The sequence below is a fragment of the Gigantopelta aegis genome, chromosome 1 (assembly GCF_016097555.1).
Source record: "Gigantopelta aegis isolate Gae_Host chromosome 1, Gae_host_genome, whole genome shotgun sequence".
In the NCBI taxonomy this organism is placed as follows: domain Eukaryota; kingdom Metazoa; phylum Mollusca; class Gastropoda; order Neomphalida; family Peltospiridae; genus Gigantopelta; species Gigantopelta aegis.
The window spans coordinates 3,467,223-3,486,538 of record NC_054699.1 but is presented as its reverse complement, the minus strand read 5'-3'; the positions used below and the strand labels follow the sequence as shown (position 1 = coordinate 3,486,538).

General features: G+C 37.9%; 2 protein-coding genes across 3 annotated transcripts in view; both read left to right on the top strand.

The window, feature by feature from the left end:
* The window catches only part of LOC121386091 (lymphotoxin-alpha-like), a 10,387-nt gene extending 8,477 nt beyond the window's left edge, over positions 1-1,910 (top strand). For both annotated transcript variants that reach the window (XM_041516921.1, XM_041516987.1), the window contains one exon: positions 466-1,910. In XM_041516921.1, the coding sequence (XP_041372855.1) occupies positions 466-872 (407 nt within the window). In that variant the 3' untranslated portion in view covers positions 873-1,910. The remainder of the gene's footprint in view (positions 1-465) is intronic.
* Positions 1,911-4,238: 2,328 nt separating this feature from the next.
* LOC121385997 (lymphotoxin-alpha-like) lies at positions 4,239-19,010 on the top strand. Its single transcript, XM_041516825.1, has 5 exons — positions 4,239-4,646; positions 12,354-12,632; positions 15,276-15,312; positions 16,029-16,139; positions 18,478-19,010. The coding sequence occupies exons 2-5, from the start codon at positions 12,372-12,374 to the stop codon at positions 18,882-18,884; spliced, it is 816 nt and encodes a 271-aa protein (XP_041372759.1). The 5' UTR covers positions 4,239-4,646; positions 12,354-12,371; the 3' UTR covers positions 18,885-19,010.
* Positions 19,011-19,316: the final 306 nt, after the last annotated feature.

The following is a 19,316-nucleotide window of genomic DNA, read 5'->3' as shown; positions in this document are numbered from 1 at the left end:
ACTATTGTCAGAATAAGAATCTTGGCACATTTTGTAAAAAAAAAAAGCTCCAATAACTAGTTATGCTCAGCTATGACAAAGGTGAGATTTAAAACGAATACAACGTAGTTTCGGTCTGTTTCAGACTGTTGTCACAACAACAATCTTGGTACATTCTGTATAAAAAGCTGCAATAACTAGTTACGTACAACGTAAACAAATGAAGCGATGTTAAAAGATACCAATAAATATCATTAATAATAACAATATATGTAGTATTACGAAATATATTATTTGAATAAGAACTATTTTGTTTGGTGTATAAATATAGGCAACAAGGTGGGCAATGTGCATCGATCTACTAGTCCGTAAAACGGTAAAGTTATTAAATAAAACGCTTCACTTCATTTATTTTACGTATTACGTAGAATTTCCTGAAATCCCCTAAATATATAATTTAATAATACTGGGTGGGTTTTTTTTCAGATAAACTTATCTCGACTCTCCGGTGGAAATCAGATGGGAAGAGATCGTTTGTGAAAGACGGACTCACTGTCGTTGAAGAAGGGATTCGGGTGGAGAAAGAAGGGAACTATTTCATCTACAGCAACGTCGTGTTTTACGGTAAACAGACTAAGGAACTCGATTTCGCCAGACTTTGTCATTACCTGTACAAACGCGTTCCCACGACAAGAAGGTCTAAAGTCCAACAGCTGTCGTCCAACCCCCAGTCGACGTGTAAAATCCGACGAGGGAAGCCCGCCTTCGCGCCATCCTACATCGGCGCTGTCTACCATCTGGAGGCCGGGGCCACGGTGATGGTGAAGACATCGTCGGTAGATAGACTTGTCAAACAGCCACAGTCGACGTACTTAGGAATTTACATGATTTAATAGTCTGAGAGTGACCTGAACCAACAACACTGTTTCCCAAACGGTGTTTCTCATCTCTGCTCTTCACCGATTCTGTTGTGTCATTTAACGTGAGTCGAAGAAGCGGTGCAATATTGCACATATATCTATTCATGGTGTCTGTCTTGGACGCATTCCAAGATGAAGAAATGAGACGATATGCGCCAAGACGACCGTGCTTGAACCTTCAGTGGATATAGGCACGTGCCAAATGATTGACTGATTGACACACTGCGCACAAATGTTGCGTTGATAAATGTATAAATACATCGCTTGAAGATCAAAGATAACGGTTTTGCCGTTTCGAATTATGCATATATCGTCAACATATGCCCTAGTATTATTTTCAAACAGCAGCAAGAAGAACATGCGAATGGTTATTTGCGACATACTTTATTACTGAAAAACCACTGCCGTCCATTTTTCGTGCAATAACTTGAAACTAGCTGTTGAAATATATCAGTTCACGTGTAAATATGTAGATATTCCTTCGTGGTGAAATATATCAGTCCACGTGTAAATATGTAGCTATTCCTTCGTGGTGAAATATATTAGTCCACGTGTAAATATGTAGATATTCCTTCGTGGTGAAATGTAACAGTTCACGTGTAAATATGTAGATATTCCTTCGTGGTGAAATATAACAGTTCACGTGTAAATATGTAGATATTCCTTCGTGGTGAAATATATCAGTCCACGTGTAAATATGTAGATATTCCTTCGTGGTGAAATATATCAGTCCACGTGTAAATATATAACTATTCCTTCGTGGTGAAATATAACAGTTCACGTGTAAATATATAACTATTCCTTCGTGGTGAAATATAACAGTTCACGTGTAAATATGTAGCTATTCCTTCGTGGTGAAATCTGTGATTTGTATTAAAGCCGGGTTTATTAGTTTGTTTTTGAGGGCAGGACGTAGCCCAGTGGTAAAACGTCCGCCAGATTCGTGGATCGATCCCTGTTGGTGGACCCATTGGCCTATTTCTCATTCTAGCCAGTGCACCACAACTGGTTTACCAAAGGCCGTGGTATGTGCTATCCTGTTTGTGGGATGGCGCATATAAAAGATCCCTTGCTTCTAATGTGAAAATGTGGCGGGTTTTCTCTCTAAGACTATATGTGAAAATGACCAAATGTTTGACATCCATTAGGCGATGATCAGTAAATTAATGTGATCTAGTGGTGTCGTTAAACAAACAAACTTTAGATTTTAGGAAAAAAATTACAGTTGTTTTCCTGTGTCTATTTCTACAATAAAATGTTTCACTTTCATCAAAAATGTAGTTTTACTGTTTATATATATATATATATATATATATATATATATATATATAGAGATAGAGAGAGAGAGAGAGAGAGAGAGAGAGAGAGAGAGAGAGAGAGAGAGAGAGAGAGAGAGAGAGGGTGGGGGTTATTACCAGAGTGTTTTTCGGTATGTCATTATATATTAGGAATAAAAATTGTATTATGCGAGCATAATACATTACGTTTATTCCTAATATATGATATTGACGATTCCGAAATACACGAGGGTAATAATATAATCTCAAGTTTAATACAACGTGTTTTTGTAAACTGTACAACGCAACTTTAATTACAGTCCGCCATTACTAGATATTCAAATGACGTAAGAATATGTGGCGCGGTGTATTTTTGAATGGAAATGACGTCAAACTCGAATGTCGTCATTTTGGAAGTCCTTACATCAAAACAAATTAGGGCTTAACGTTTTTTTTGTTTTCTGAACGCTGGACAGCTTTCAGTGTCAAATTGCCATTGAAATGTTTTTATTCGATGACTATGAATGCATACGTCAATTATGGAGTGTCACACAAGTACGTTTGCTTAAATGTCAATAAACCTAGTGCCGTGACCTCGATTATTTTACATCTAATTTGCAAAGTTATCAAATTCTTAAAGTATGTGATCTTAAAAATATCACATACATTCATTGCACTGAAAATGTAAAATATTATATGATAAATAAATAAATAAATAAATATATATATATATATATATATATATATTGGGAATGTATATAAAAATCAACACTCTTTGGATCCAGTTACAAGAATGAATTAGGAAACAAATATGGTAAGTAACCTGACAAAAGAAAATATTCTGGGAGTTAAGACAAATAATAATGAGCAGATTAATGTTACTATAATAAACATTAATTCTATATCTACTTAGTACCTATAGAAAATGTATATTGTATTGGTGTTGTGTATTACAAAAATAATGAAATAAAAACCGGGATATATAGAAATGTAGTTTTGTACTTGTTTACTTTCTCTGCTGTAAGGTTTATCTTTTAATTTTTATCGTTTTTCACATCCCAGTCCTTGTCTGTCCATAAGTAAAGTAACTGCTTGGAATTTGTGGTGATCTAAACATCGCTGCGGAGTCACCAACGGATACGTCCTACTTTATCTGAACGAAGTTTTATTTTCTAAACTAGTCTTGGGAATGGCAGTTGTCTTACAGGCGCTGCAGGTGGTATGTAACATCCTTGGACGGATCTTCTAGGGGAGTGGCAGACCTCTTTGTGGCGGTGCAAGAGGAATAAAATCTGCATTATGCACAGATACGGCCCTGATCATGTATTACGATTTGTCGTTCAGATTCTTACACACGTGCAAGAGATGACCCGTTGTAGATCAATTTTGTCCCCAAGATATTATGTTGGAGATCAATTCTGAAGCTACTAAATCAAAAATAGCACTGGACAGAGCTCATTAGAATACATACAGCTGTGGTGACATGCATTCATGAATCAGTGTCATATCAGTGATGACATCAAGTGTTCGCGAAATGTCGGTCATATCCTGCTCCACTAGTGGCATCCGCCATGAGTACTGCCACCACAGCAGTCAAGTCTGTCACTTCATCTAAAGCGATAAAACACTGTGTAAGAGTTTCACCAAAGAGCTGTAAAAAGTATCCAAATGATTTAATACATTCAAATGTGTCTTTTCAAAAAATATATTTTGTATCATATATATTATTACATTACCTATACTTTTGTTTCATTTTAGTTACCTATCCGTTTCTATCGTTTCCTATACTTTTTTTTATCAATCGGTGTTAACCCTGAAACATCTTACTATGTATTTACTATGAGATCAATGGATATAATAAAAAACCCACCAAGATATTGTGTTGTAAATGCAGTCGTCTGAAAGTGTGTTTGGCGACTGATTAAAACATATAACAGCTAAATAGGTTAGAGAACACTCGAGCTGGTATGTTATGTATAAGCTGAACGACCCTGTCTGTTGTATGTCTTGCATCAGTGATATGTTGCCTTTAGATCCCTAGACACGATGACATAGCGCTGAATTCATTCAATGATACGAGATCGACATTTTTAATTATTAGCATATCAAAACAAGCTACCAGACTCCCACCTCAGAATATTCTGCATGCCTTTGACACCCAGGTCAGCTCGAGTCTAACAACGAAGTAATGTTATTCATTGTTATTAGAAATAAGGCCCATAACAACGCGCTTAACGTACGCCAGGTGCGCATTCGCTAATTTAAGTTGAATTACACAACTCAGTGGAATACACACATATCTCTTTACGACTTGACAGGCAGTACGCGTCATTAGTCTATGTACGGGTAGGGAAACCTCAGTATGTGATACACCTTCGTCACACTTCAGTCGTCAGCTTCATTATCAGCGGGTATCGACTTCAAACTATTTGTCAAGGCCTAGATACACAAAGAAATAACATCTATATCGGTAAGTAAATATTACGATTTAGGGTCGTCTCGGTGGTGTAGTGGTTACGGTATCGGACTCGACGCTGGTAGGCTCTGGGTTCGTATCCCACCTGAGGCAACAGGGTATTTTCCAACCCATATACCGTTGTAAACGGAATGCAAGTCCGTAGGAACATTTGTCTGCCCAGACTTAATCTCCTAGGAATGCAGGTCCTTGGTCTAATATACCTCATCTTCATAAATCAAGGCTAATATTCGTTCCTCGTATTCAGCCTTGATACATGTAGTCAAGATTACTGATATCCACTACTAGCGCCCTCTTTTGGAAGAAAATTTGTAACACTGATTATGTCCCTTACACGATGACATCGCTGCCCAATCACAGCATCGGTAACATGTGACAATCTTGAAAGCAATATAAAAAAATAACCGTCGGACGCTGACGCTGCCATCTTTGTTTACAATAACAAGGGAATCTATAAGGAGCGTTGCGATTCGTTGCAATCAGATCTCATCGCATCCAATGAAATTTAAGCATTTTGTGGCACGATTTCTTGACGACATGTATCAAGGCTGAATACGTGGAACGAATATTAGCCTTAATTTATGAAGATGAATATACCTAGGAATGCAAGTCGGGCTGGATAAACAAAACAAAACAAAAGGTAGTTTCCTTTCTGGTTTATTTAATTAACTTAGGATAACGGCCCTCTCTTTATTTAAATATTTTCTAATTATTCAAATATTTTCCATTTATATAATTTTCAAGAGTAGGTACACATTTTGTTGACCTTATTACATGAGCAGAACCAAGGTCTTTATTTATTGCGTGTTGTTCCAACTAATAAATGCTTAAACATTTAAAAGTAATGTTTAAAAACTCGAAAACATTTTCCATAATTCGAAGCATGTTACATGTATTCGTACTCGCAAATAAGTATAACTTGCCCATATGATATACCAACAAAATTATCTGTCAGACATTATGTACTGATATTTGATAATAATAACTGAACTATAACAAAATTATATTTGCGTTATATAAATTATCATGTTATTATATAATTTTAAGTTTGTGCCTTTTTGTCAATAATGTTGCAGGCGCGTGTACAATAGGGTGCGGAGTGGGGTGGAGTGGTCTAAACACCCCTCTTCAAAGCAAATTTCTACTTGCCACAGTCTAGACCTCCTCCCGGCATAACTTACTGAACATGTGCCTGCTTTGTCAATTTTTCTCATTTTCAAACATGGTCTAACATATGAGATGTCAGACTCTGGGCTCTTTGCTATCTTAGTCCGAACTAACAGATAAAAAATCGATAAAAAATTATGTTAAATGTTTTTTATTAAGGTTTATCTTTTTTTTCTTTCAAACTCGGGGGCACAATATGCACAATATGAACTTACATTTAATAAGTGTCATTCCCCCCTCCTCCCCCTCCTCCCCCCCCCCCATCCCCAGTTGCCCGCCATCTTCCGACGCCTTAATTTAGTACTAACTACTAGAACTAAGTACAGTGTTCAAAGTTTTATTTCAGGGATGTTTATGAATCATATATATGTAATAAGCAAAATATCGTATTTAAAATTCCAGCAGACTATGAATACTTGGATTGAAAGTCCTGTGGACTAGGAGTATCTGGAATGTAAGTCCCATGGACTTAAATTCCTAGGAATACAAGTCCCACAGACTAGGATTCTGAGGAATGTAAGTCCGATCGGACAAAAATCACAATTAATCGGATTGTGACTTACAGTCAAAATATAAACTTATAAAACATATTATTAAAAATTATGTTGGTGTATTTACAAATTATCTTTTGCTGTTCGCCAAATGTTACGGGTTTTTTTTGGTGTTACCAGTTTTTATATATTTTTTGAAAACAATTTTGGACTTCATATTGGGTTTTTAAAATTTATATTTCTTCTTGTTGTTGAACACATGAACATATAGCCTACTTTATATCTGTAGTTGCATTATATACTTTTGAAAAAAGAAAGATAGTTGTCATACTTCAATATGCTAACAAACATGTAAGACAATTACAAAAATTTACTCACATATCTGATCCACAAGTCTATAACGTAAAAAAAATAAAATTAAGTTACAAACTTACAAAAATTTTTGACATGGAGATTTGAAGAGAATGATAAAAGAATCTTAAGACAATGGTACACTTATCCATCACACTATGAGGGAAGACTGCCAAAAGCTCACTTTTTTCTCGTGTCTTTCTGGCAGCTCGTGCAAATTGCAGAGTATAACAAACGGATATCTAATTTGCCGGACTAGTATTTCTGTCACTACTGTAGAAGGAAATTAATTCCGGTAGGAATAGAAGCCCAAGTTGTTGTTTTTTGTTCTTGTGTTTTTGTCCCACAATATATATATATATATATATATGTATGTATGTATGTATGTATGTATGTATGTATGTAGTATGTATGTATGTATGTTTTAAAACTATGCTTGAAAGTTAGGAAAACCAGTAGAATCTAAAAGATCTGGGTTGCCGACTGACAACAAACTTTAAATACGGAAAGTACCGAGTGTATTGACACAGGTAAAGTGTATCATAATATGTAAGGTTTACTCTTTCAATCCTAGTATATAGGTATAACGATAATACCGCACTCTAATGTAAAACACAACTATGTACCGCTTTATGTATTCACTATGTACGGTTTACTCTTTCAATCCTAGTATATAGGTATAACGACAATACCGCACTCTAATGTAAAACACAACTATGTACCGCTTCAATAAGCATGTGTATGCACTATCGAGGAATATTACCAAATGTCTTGATATAACATACACAGCCTACAGGTCCCAATGTGCCAAATCAGTTCCTATTACCAATAACGTTAATTTTTACTAATAAAACTGATATAAGCAGCGATCAACACACCCAGGCAGTACACTAATTGTATGGTTCCTGGAAGCTAAAACTATGTAGATTGTCATGACACATTTTACAAGAGAACTGCTGATGACTTTCTGTCCCCACAGAAACGGGACACGTTACTTTTGTTATGACTGTTGCGGGTCACCGAGAAAACCAACGTGGTGTCTCTTCACTATCTGCCATTTGTCTATAACAGTCACAATTCAGTTGCCTAAACTATCGAACGTTTTTACCACAAAGGTCTCAGAAGTCCAAATCCATAACTGGCTGTGATATACGGTTTTTGATACCGCTCCGTAACCTAATCAGGCGAGGGAGTCTATCTTTGATATCGGTTCTATTTTAGAAAACACCACATCGGGTGCTTTACTAGGAGGTGCCTCGGGAGAGTCAAACAAATACCATGCATGGTGGAGTAGGGAGGTGGGAGAGGTTAGCCACCCCCAGCAGTTTGGGATAATTGCTAAATATTTGCATTTACCAGCATTTGTCATGGAAATACATGGTAAAACGGTTTCAGGTCAGCTCATTTTGCTCGAATATCACTATCGTTTTTGCCCGAATGTGAGGATTTCTCCAGCCCTGTGAGGCTTTCCACCCTCTACACAACCACCCCCCCCCCCCCCCCCACCCCCCTGTCTCGTACGTTTATGTTTATCATGATAAATTGATGTTATATGTAGAATGCAGGAAATTGCATTTCAGGACATTTAGTTTAAAAAGGTTCCAGGGGAACTCCCCAAGAATTTTAGTAAACGTTACTAAATGAGTTAACCCAGTTTTAATTTAACATGTGTATAATGATATAAAATAATACATTACAAAAACATTTCCTCTGTTTTTTCTTTTTTCAATTATTATTTTCAATTAAAATTCATATTTGCGATTTTAATTGCAACACATTATTTGATTAGACCAAACAGTTGTTCGTTGTAGGTAATTATTTTGGCACATCGTCATGACTGTGGTGTCTATAATACCGATCTTCAGATTAAATAGTATAATACACATGTATATATATAAACATGGCAATAAAAGTGTAGCATTCACAACCATTTGTCACGATGAAGTTTACTTGTAGAAAACAGGAAATTGCATTACAGGATATAAAGTTTTAAAACTTCCCGGTGAAGCACTTCCTCGAATTCACCTAAATGCATGTGTACACACTCTGCCAATGTAGTGAAACCAGCTATATTAACATTTTATTTAAACACAATGTTCTGTATAGTACATTAAAAATAATAGATTGTTTTTTATTCATGTTCATATTTTCAATTGTAGACCTAATTGAAACTAACTATTTGTTTAGACTATACAGTTGTTCATTGTAAGGCCAGAGTGGGTATACCTAGATTTGGTTTTTTGTTTACGGTTTGTCGTTCAATTCCGATCAGCATCAGTGGGATATCCTCGGCTATCTCCGAGACCTGTAGCCTACGTGAATTGTTTCTTGAGCTGTTGATAGCAAGACGGCACAACGATCGAGACTGAGAAAACGTAAGGTGGTGTGGTCTCATCAGAAACCTTTTGCAACTCGCCTGTCGTGGGTACCTTTGCGTTTGTGTCTGTGTGCGCGTGCATAAATATGATATATTTGTGCGTGTGAGTGTGCTATCATACACACGCCAACATCTAATAAAATTTCGATAAAGAGGGAGGGGCACTATAATTAGAGTGGGCAACTCAAAAAAGGTTTACGGTAAAATGTGTTTATAATACCAGCGTATCAAATTACCGATGACAACACAGTCGCGCATGCGTTTTTATGCCGGGGCAGAATTTCTATCTATCGATTGCACGCGCCCTTCACTTTTAGCACGCCGCGCTCGTGCTGTATAAAGTTTAAACTAAACTAAACTAATCTAAACTAAACTAAAAAAAAAAAAAAAAGGAGATCCGCGGGGCCCCTGAAGGCGCGGGGCCCGTAGCATTTCCTACATCTGCTACGTTGTTAATCCCGCACTGACCATTAGTATACCATTCGCCTATATTCGCGTTTAAACAAAACAAATTGTCGATCAGTACAAATTTCACTTGTAGTATCCATAATTAAAACACATTTCATTTTCTTTAACTGTTTTAAAATAATGAAAACTGACGAAGGGGTCCGAAGATATACTGCTGTACCGATTATTTCATACCGAATACTTGGGCTACTTACCGAGGTACATACTGTAGGTTGCATTGTATCAAAGAAGAGAGTTCCGTGATAAAGTTCGAGGTGCACAGTGAAATATTTACGGTGTAAAAATAGACGTGGCTGTGTTTGGTGATATTGATTTTTTTGTACAAATACTATTATCCATTGACAATAAATAAATACACTTTTATTTGTTATACAATTGTTATGCAATATACACCAGAGGTTGAAACTAATGTAGTGTACCCCCAAAAATGGGTTGTGATCCCCGTGTGCATAAAATGTCCCTTAAGTGATTCTTCATATTAAATAAGTACACTCTGTGGGTAGACAGAAAAGTGAGGGTAGACTTTCTGTAACCCGGCAATAATTGAGAAAATGACGTTCAAAGATATAACCACCATGGCTGAATTTGAAAGAACATTATTTTTTGTAATCGTTTGTAATTTATATTGGTGGTTGAAAGTCTTGCATACTTTGATGTAATTTGCATATAATTAATGATTTCGATGCTTTGATCATGTTATTATAAACAATGTTAATGTTTCACTTTCCATATTTTAATTTGAAAAGATTCTGAAGACGTATTTTCATATTTACTAAGTTTTTACAGAATTATGGCAATAACATTGTCTGTTGGTCATTTACTTGTCTCAAATTGAACTAAATTTGTGTAATACAAAACTTATCAAATTTGTTCAATCATCATGACCTTTTGACCTCTGTGGACCTAATTAAATAACATATTTGCATACTGCTTATTTTACTACACAGAGAGATGTAATAGAAACATTTGGAGAGAGGGGGAGGGGTCGTGTGCTATGCTACGACCTTTGCTTACACAGTTATAACAATTTCATTGCCCCCCCCCCCCCTACACCTATTTTTATATTGGGCATATGTTTATATGTAAAAGCAGACCTACACTTTTTCATGGTGCAAAGTAGGCTACATAGCTGTACTTTTATTTATTTATTAATTACTGATTAATTTTTTTTTTTTTAAATCGGTCGCCAGGCGGGCAGACCTTACTGTGGGTTGCCCGAATGTGAGGATTTCTCCAGCCCTGTGAGGCTTTCCACCCTCTACACAACCACCACCCCCCCCCCCCCCCCCACCCCCACCCCACCTATCTCGTACGTTTATGTTTATCATGATAAATTGATGTTACATGTAGAATGCAGGAAACTGCATTTCAGGACATTTAGTTTAAAAAGGTTCCAGGGGAACTCCCCATGAATTTTAGTAAACGATACTAAATGAGTTCACCCAGTTCTAATTTAACATGTGTTCTACATAGTAATTTAAAATAATACATTACAAAATGAGATATTTCATTTTCTCCTCTGTTTTTTATATTTTAATTTAACATTATTATTTTCAATTATAATTCATATTTGTGATTGTAATTGCAACACATTATTTGATTAGACCAAACCGTTGTTCGTTGTAATTAATTATTTTGGCACATCGTCATGACTGTGGTGTCTATAATACCGATATTCAGATTAAATAGTATAATACACATGTATATAAATATATATATAAAAAATGGCAATAAAAGTGTAGCATTCACAACCATTTGTCACGATGAATTTTACTTGTAGAAAACAGGAAATTGCATTACAGGATATCAAGTTTTAAAACTTTTCCGACGAAGCACTTCCTCGAATTCACCTAAATGCATGTGTACACACTCTGCCAATGTAGTGAAACCAGCTATATTAACATTTTATTTAAACACAATGTTCTGTATAGTACATTAAAAATAATGATTGTTTGTTATTCATGTTCATATTTTCAATTGTAGACCTAATTGAAACAGAATATTTGTTTAGACTATAGAGTTGTTCACTGTAAGGCCAGAGTGGGTATACCTAGATTTGGGTTTTTGTTATTCATGTTCATATTTTCAATTGTAGACCTAATTGAAACTGACTATTTGTTTACACTATACAGTTGTTCATTGTAAGGCCAGAGTTGATATGCGATGATTTGGTTTTTTGTTTGTTGTTTTGGAGGGCATCTTTAAATATCTGCAAAGTCAGAAAGAGTTATGACTGTCATTTCTTAATAAAGTATAATGATGAAGAAAGCACTAAAATATATATCTAGGTGTGGTATAACGTGTTCACTAAAATTATACTGATGAAATGTATGAAATTTAATTTCCATCCGACACCAAACTAAAGTGCATATAGAAGATAAAGGGTTAATCAGAGAAGTACGTTAGTTAATCTAGATTTCAAACATGTTTCTTGGTTATGAAAACAAACATTGGTTAATCAAAGATCCCTTATATACTTTTGATGGAATGTTGCATTGATTCTGCTAAGTTGGTATCTTTGATTTCCATCAGTGTTCGACATCAAAACTATTTAAACTTCACTAAGTCAAAATTGGTTAATTAAGGGATTAGTTAACCATGGCATTAATGCAGCTCCTTCTGCCTCCTACAAAACTTTATTACTTTAGTTCCTAATGTGAATGACCTAAAAGGAATACAATGGCACAGTTTCAAATTCCTCCCGACACCAAAACTAGTATCAAAATACTATGTACTTGCTTGCACTGGTTACTTTCTAATTGTCTTCTTATCTTACTTATTTATGTTAAATATCTTATTTTACAGAGTAACTCCCTAGCTGCGAGCTAAATTCTCCTTTTTTTACAGTTTCATTCTACACGCAGAATGTTTCCATTTCGTCAGACTGTGGCCATTTTCCTGATGGTTACAAATGTGATGCTGCTCTCTGTCCTGGTGTTTAAAACATCACAGCTGTACACGAAACCGCACTCTACCATCTTCAGTAACTCGGAGATCTGTCACAAGGTCACATGTAAACCAGAAGAGACGTGCTGTGACGTCACTGCAACCAACAAAACCGTCAATGGTTCTTCGTCTTGCTGTTACGATGGCTACGGGGAACGTATTCGTAGTATTATGCGAAAGGTAAATTTATTTTGTCATAACTGTAACATTTATCGATACGATTCAATTATTCAAAATGCATTTCCATTTGAGAACATATTGAACTACTTTGTGGTTTTGCAAACCTACGAATAATGATAACGAACACTAGTCGAAAACAGTTAATCTTCTTTAATCGAAAAATGGCACTGATCGGTTTGATCGACAGTTTCCGGAAATATGGATGTTCACATTAGCATAAAGAGGAATCCTTAGCTCAAGCATGCAATGATGCTATATAGGAACTCCACACTTTTCATTTAAAGCAAAGGTGTGATGTAAATAATAAAAATGTTTACTGTTATTAAATGAAATATACTTGGAACATTTCATATGATGATTTGTTGTGAAATATATTAGGGTTTGCCTTCAAAAGGATGTAATGTCCAGTAAAGGATCACCTTGGGAGTGGCTGTCCTCCTATAGACGAGTTACTAGATATACTGGAGTGGCTGTCCTCCTATAGACGAGACACTAGATAGAGATACTGGAGTGGCTGTCCTCCTATAGACGAGGCACTAGATAGAGATACTGGAGTGGCTGTCCTCCTATAGACGAGGCACTAGATAGAGATACTGGAGTGGCTGTTCTCCTATGGACGAGGCACTAGATAGAGATACTGGAGTGGCTGTCCTCCTATGGACGAGGCACTAGATAGAGATACTGGAGTGGCTGTTCTCCTATGGACGAGGCACTAGACAGAGATACTGAAGTGGCTGTCCTCCTATGGACGAGGTACTAGACAGAGATACTGGAGTGGCTGTCCTCCTATGGACGAGGCACTAGATAGAGATACTGGAGTGGCTGTTCTCCTATGGACGAGGCACTAGACAGAGATACTGAAGTGGCTGTCCTCCTATGGACGAGGTACTAGACAGAGATACTGGAGTGGCTGTCCTCCTATGGACGAGGTACTAGACAGAGATACTGGAGTGGCTGTTCTCCTATAGACGAGGTACTAGATAGAGATACTGGAGTGGCTGTCCTCCTATAGACGATGCACTAGATAGAGATACTGGAGTGGCTGTCCTCCTATAGACGAGGTACTAGAGATACTGGAGTGGCTGTCCTCCTATAGACGAGGTATTAGATAGAGATACTGGAGTGGCTGTTCTCCTATAGACGAGGTACTAGATAGAGATACTGGAGTGGCTGTCCTCCTATAGACGAGGTACTAGATAGAGATACTGGAGTGGCTGTCCTCCTATAGACGAGGTACTAGATAGAGATACTGGAGTGGCTGTCCTATAGACGAGACACTAGATAGAGATACTGGAGTGGCTGTTCTCCTATAGACGAGGTACTAGACAGAGATACTGGAGTGGCTGTTCTCCTATAGACGAGGTACTAGATAGAGATGCTGGAGTGGCTGTTCTCCTATAGACGAGGTACTAGATAGAGATACTGGAGTGGCTGTCCTCCTATAGACGAGGTACTAGAGATACTGGAGTGGCTGTTCTCCTATAGACGAGGTACTAGATAGAGATACTGGAGTGGCTGTCCTATAGACGAGGTACTAGATAGAGATACTGGAGTGGCTGTTCTCCTATAGACGAGGTACTAGATAGAGACACTGGAGTGGCTGTCCTCCTATAGACGAGGTACTAGATAGAGACACTGGAGTGGCTGTCCTCCTATAGACGAGGTACTAGATAGAGACACTGGAGTGGCTGTTCTCCTATAGACGAGGTACTAGATAGAGATACTGGAGTGGCTGTTCTCCTATAGACGAGGTACTAGATAGGGATACTGGAGTGGCTGTCCTCCTATAGACGAGGTACTAGATAGAGATACTGGAGTGGCTGTTCTCCTATAGACGAGGTACTAGATAGAGATACTGGAGTGGCTGTCCTCCTATAGACGAGGTACTAGATAGAGATACTGGAGTGGCTGTCCTATAGACGAGGTACTAGATAGAGATACTGGAGTGGCTGTTCTCCTATAGACGAGGTACTAGATAGAGATACTGGAGTGGCTGTCCTCCTATAGACGAGGTACTAGATAGAGATACTGGAGTGGCTGTTCTCCTATATACGAGGTACTAGATAGAGATACTGGAGTGGCTGTTCTCCTATAGACGAGGTACTAGATAGGGATACTGGAGTGGCTGTCCTCCTATAGACGAGGTACTAGATAGAGATACTGGAGTGGCTGTTCTCCTATAGACGAGGTACTAGATAGAGATACTGGAGTGGCTGTCCTCCTATAGACGAGGTACTAGACAGAGATACTGGAGTGGCTGTTCTATAGACGAGGCACTAGACAGAGATACTACAGTGGCTGTCCTCCTATAGACGAGGTACTAGACAGGGATTCATGGAATCACTAGTTTGCCAAATGCCTATTCGACTCTACGTTGTACAGAGATACGGTTTTGTAGTTCAGATTTCACGGGTATGTCAAGAAAAACAGATTTAGAATAGGTAAAATATGTAGGGTGTATCCTTATAAACACGACGTTAATAGCCTATAATTAAGGAATGTGCTGACTTATCGGTAAGCAATCCTTTCATTTTATACTAGACGTTATTTGTTACAAGACTAAGCATATCCCTACACAATATGCACTCCATGCGTCTGACATTATAAGGTGGCAATTGCATTGTTGTAATTGTATATTTTCAGCACCTGGAAGATAACTATGAAAGAGATATAAAGCATGGTAAGTTACGTCACCTGTTAACATACACATATACACAGGCAAACACATACACACACATGAACGTATGAATGCACACACGCGCACCCGCGCATACATGTGCACTCGCGCATACATGCGCACCCGCGCATACATATACAGACGGAGAGGGGGTAGGAGAGAGAAACAGACGAACGGGGAGAGAGCGAAACAGACAGGGTGAGAGACAGATCGAGACACAGAGATGGAGAGAGACAGATACAGACAACGAAACAGCGAGTGACACAGAGAAAAAGCGAGAGACAGAGAGAGAGAGAGAGAGAGAGAGAGAGAGAGAGAGAGAGAGAGAGAGAGAGCATGATATAGTAAGACTGATACAACACTGTATATTGTGTGTATGTGTCTGTGTTTGTGTATGTATGTGTGTATGTTTGTGTATTGTGTGTGTGTCTGTGTGTCTGTGTATGTGTGTGTATTTGTGTGTGTGTGTGTGTGTTATGTCTTGTTTTAAAAAAAAGTATTATAGACCACGTATTACACTTAGTTCGTAACGTTATTTCAGACTACCATCTCCAGAGGGTGAGGAAAGTTGCTGCTGTTGTATACGTATTATAGACCACGTATTACACTTAGTTCGTAATGTTATTTCAGATGACCATCTCCAGAGGGTGAGGAAAGTTGCTGCTGTTGTAAACGTATTATAGACCACGTATTACACTTAGTTCGTAATGTTATTTCAGATAACCATCTCCAGAGGGTGAGGAAAGTTGCTGCTGTTGTAAACGAAGACAAAACTCAACAGAAACCCGCTGCTCATCTTCAGATGGACCCTGATGCGCGGTACGACAAAGGTGGGATTTAAAACAATGTAGTCTCGGTCGCTTTCAGACTGTTGTCAGAATAAGAATCTTGGCACATTCTGTAAAAAAAACGCTCTAGTAACTAGTTATGATCAGCTATGACAAAGGTGGGATTTAAAACAATGTTAGTCTCGGTCGCTTTCAGACTGTTGTCAGAATAAGAATCTTGGCACATTCTGTAAAACAATAACTAGTTATGATCAGCTATGACAAAGGTGGGATTTAAAACAATGTAGTCTCGGTCGCTTTCAGACTGTTGTCAGAATAAGAATCTTGGCACATTCTGTAAAAAAAAGCTCCAATAACTAGTTATGATCAGCTATGACAAAGGTGGGATTTAAAACAATGTTAGTCTCGGTCGCTTTCAGACTGTTGTCAGAATAAGAATCTTGGCACATTCTGTAAAACAATAACTAGTTATGATCAGCTATGACAAAGGTGGGATTTAAAACAATGTAGTCTCGGTCGCTTTCAGACTGTTGTCAGAATAAGAATCTTGGCACATTCTGTAAAAAAAGCTCCAATAACTAGTTATGATCAGCTATGACAAAGGTGAGATTTAAAACAATGTTAGTCTCGGTCGCTTTCAGACTGTTGTCAGAATAAGAATCTTGGCACATTCTGTAAAAACCCGCTCCAATAACTAGTTATGATCAGCTATGACAAAGGTGGGATTTAAAACAATGTAGTCTCGGTCGCTTTCAGACTGTTGTCAGAATAAGAATCTTGGCACATTCTGTAAAACAATAACTAGTTATGATCAGCTATGACAAAGGTGGGATTTAAAACAATGTAGTCTCGGTCGCTTTCAGACTGTTGTCAGAATAAGAATCTTGGCACATTCTGTAAAACCCCGCTCCAATAACTAGTTGTGATCAACTATGACAAAGGTAGGATTTAAAACAATGTAGTCTCGGTCGCTTTCAGACTGTTGTCAGAATAAGAATCTTGGCACATTCTGTAAAACAATAACTAATTATGATCAGCTATGACAAAGGTAGGATTTAAAACAATGTAGACTCGGTCGCTTTCAGACTGTTGTCAGAATAAGAATCTTGGCACATTCTGTAAAACCGCTCCAATAACTAGTTGTGATAAGCTATGACAAAGGTGGGATTTAAAACAATGTAGTCTCGGTCGCGTTCAGACTGTTGTCAGAATAAGAATCTTGGCACATTCTGTAAAACCGCTCCAATAACTAGTTATGATCAGCTATGACAAAGGTGGGATTTAAAACAATGTAGTCTCGGTCGCGTTCAGACTAGTTATGCTCAGCTATGATAAAGGTGGGATTTAAAGTGGCAGACCCTAGTTGTTGATGTCTACACGGCGTCGTTTTCACTATTAGATCCGCGTTTTTTATTGCTGAAATCAGACATTACTTAAATGTTATCCATTTCCGTACATCCAAAGTGTTTGTGTGCCATATTGGTGTTTGTAATTCCAAGAAATAAAATGCAATTTTCATAATGCTAGTTAAACCCCGAACCCCTCCGACCCCCCCCCCCCCCCCCACCGTACACGCGCCTGGAAAGACAGACTTTTGTCGAAAGTCCTAATACTTTTTAGCATCCAGCTCAAATTCAGATATTAAAAGTATAAATGATGAGGATACTGTAAGTAAAATATACAGATCCGTTGAAAATGCTTGTCATGTATTGTGCGAATACCACAGAAAGCACTCCCAGTTAAAAATCCAGAAAATCTGGAAAGGTAACGCCTGTAATAGATTTTACGATTTTACGTTTTCTTAGCATAATACATATTCGTTATACCCCATCCATCCAGACTGTCTATGTGTCCGTCTGTATGTTTATCTGTGGGTAAGTATCTATAAAAGATCCCTTGCCTCTAGTGAAAAAAAATGTATCCTCTTCAAGACTGTCAGAATTATCAAATGTTTGACATCACATAGCCGACGATTAATAAATCAGTGTGCTCTAGTGGTGTCTGTTAGACAGTACAAGCATCAACTTTTAACTTTGTCTATTTACATCGATAAATGCAGCTGAATAACAATAAAAACAATGTATTATTTTCAGATGCACTGCTCTGGACTACAACAATCTTGGTACATTCTGTATAAAAAGCTGCAATAACTAGGTACATACAATGTAAACAAACGAAGCGATGTTAAAAGATACCAATAAATATCATTAATAATAACAAGATACTTAGTATTGCGAAATGCGCATGGATTTGCTACTCTGTAAAACGGTAAAGTTATGAAATAAAACGCTTCATTTCATTTATTTTACGTATTACGTAGAATTTCCTCAAATACCCTAAATATATAGTTTAATAATCCTGGGTTTGGTGTTTTTTTCAGATAAACTTATCTCGACTCTCCGGTGGAAAACAAATGGGAAGAGATCGTTTGTGAAAGACGGACTCAGTGTCGTTGAGGAAGGGATTTGGGTGGAGAAAGAAGGGTACTATTTCATCTACAGCAATGTCGTGTTTTACAGCAACCAGACTAAGGAAATCGAGCACGCCAAACTTTATCATAACCTGTACAAACGCGTTCCCACGACACCAATGTCCACAGTCCAAGAGCTGTCGTCCAACCCGCAGTCGACGTGTAACGTCCGACGAGGGAAGCCCGCCTTCGCGCCATCCTACATCGGTGCTGTCTACCATCTGGAGGTCGGGGCCACGGTGATGGTGAGGACGTCGTCGGTGGATAGACTTGTCAAACAGCCACAGTCGACGTACTTCGGAATTTACATGATTTAATAGTTCCCACTAGAGACTATTACTGTTCGCTGTTCATCTAATGTTTGTTTTGTTTAACGACACCACTAGGAACGAAGGAAATGTTTTATTTAACGACGCACTCAACACATTTTATGTACGGTTATATGGCGTCGGACATATCGTTAAGAACCACACATACATTGAGAGAGGAAACCCGCTGTCACCACTTCATGGGCTACTCTTTTCGATTAGCAGCAAGGGATCTTTTATATGCACCATCCCATAGACAGGATAGTACATACCACGGCCTTTGTTACACCAGTTGCGTAGCTCTAGTTTGAACGAGAAATAGCTCAATGGGCCCACCGACGGGAATCGATCCTAGATCGATCGCGCATCAGGCGAGCGCTGTACCACTGAGCTACGTACCCCCGCCCCCACCCGACACCATTAGAGCGCATTGACTTGTTT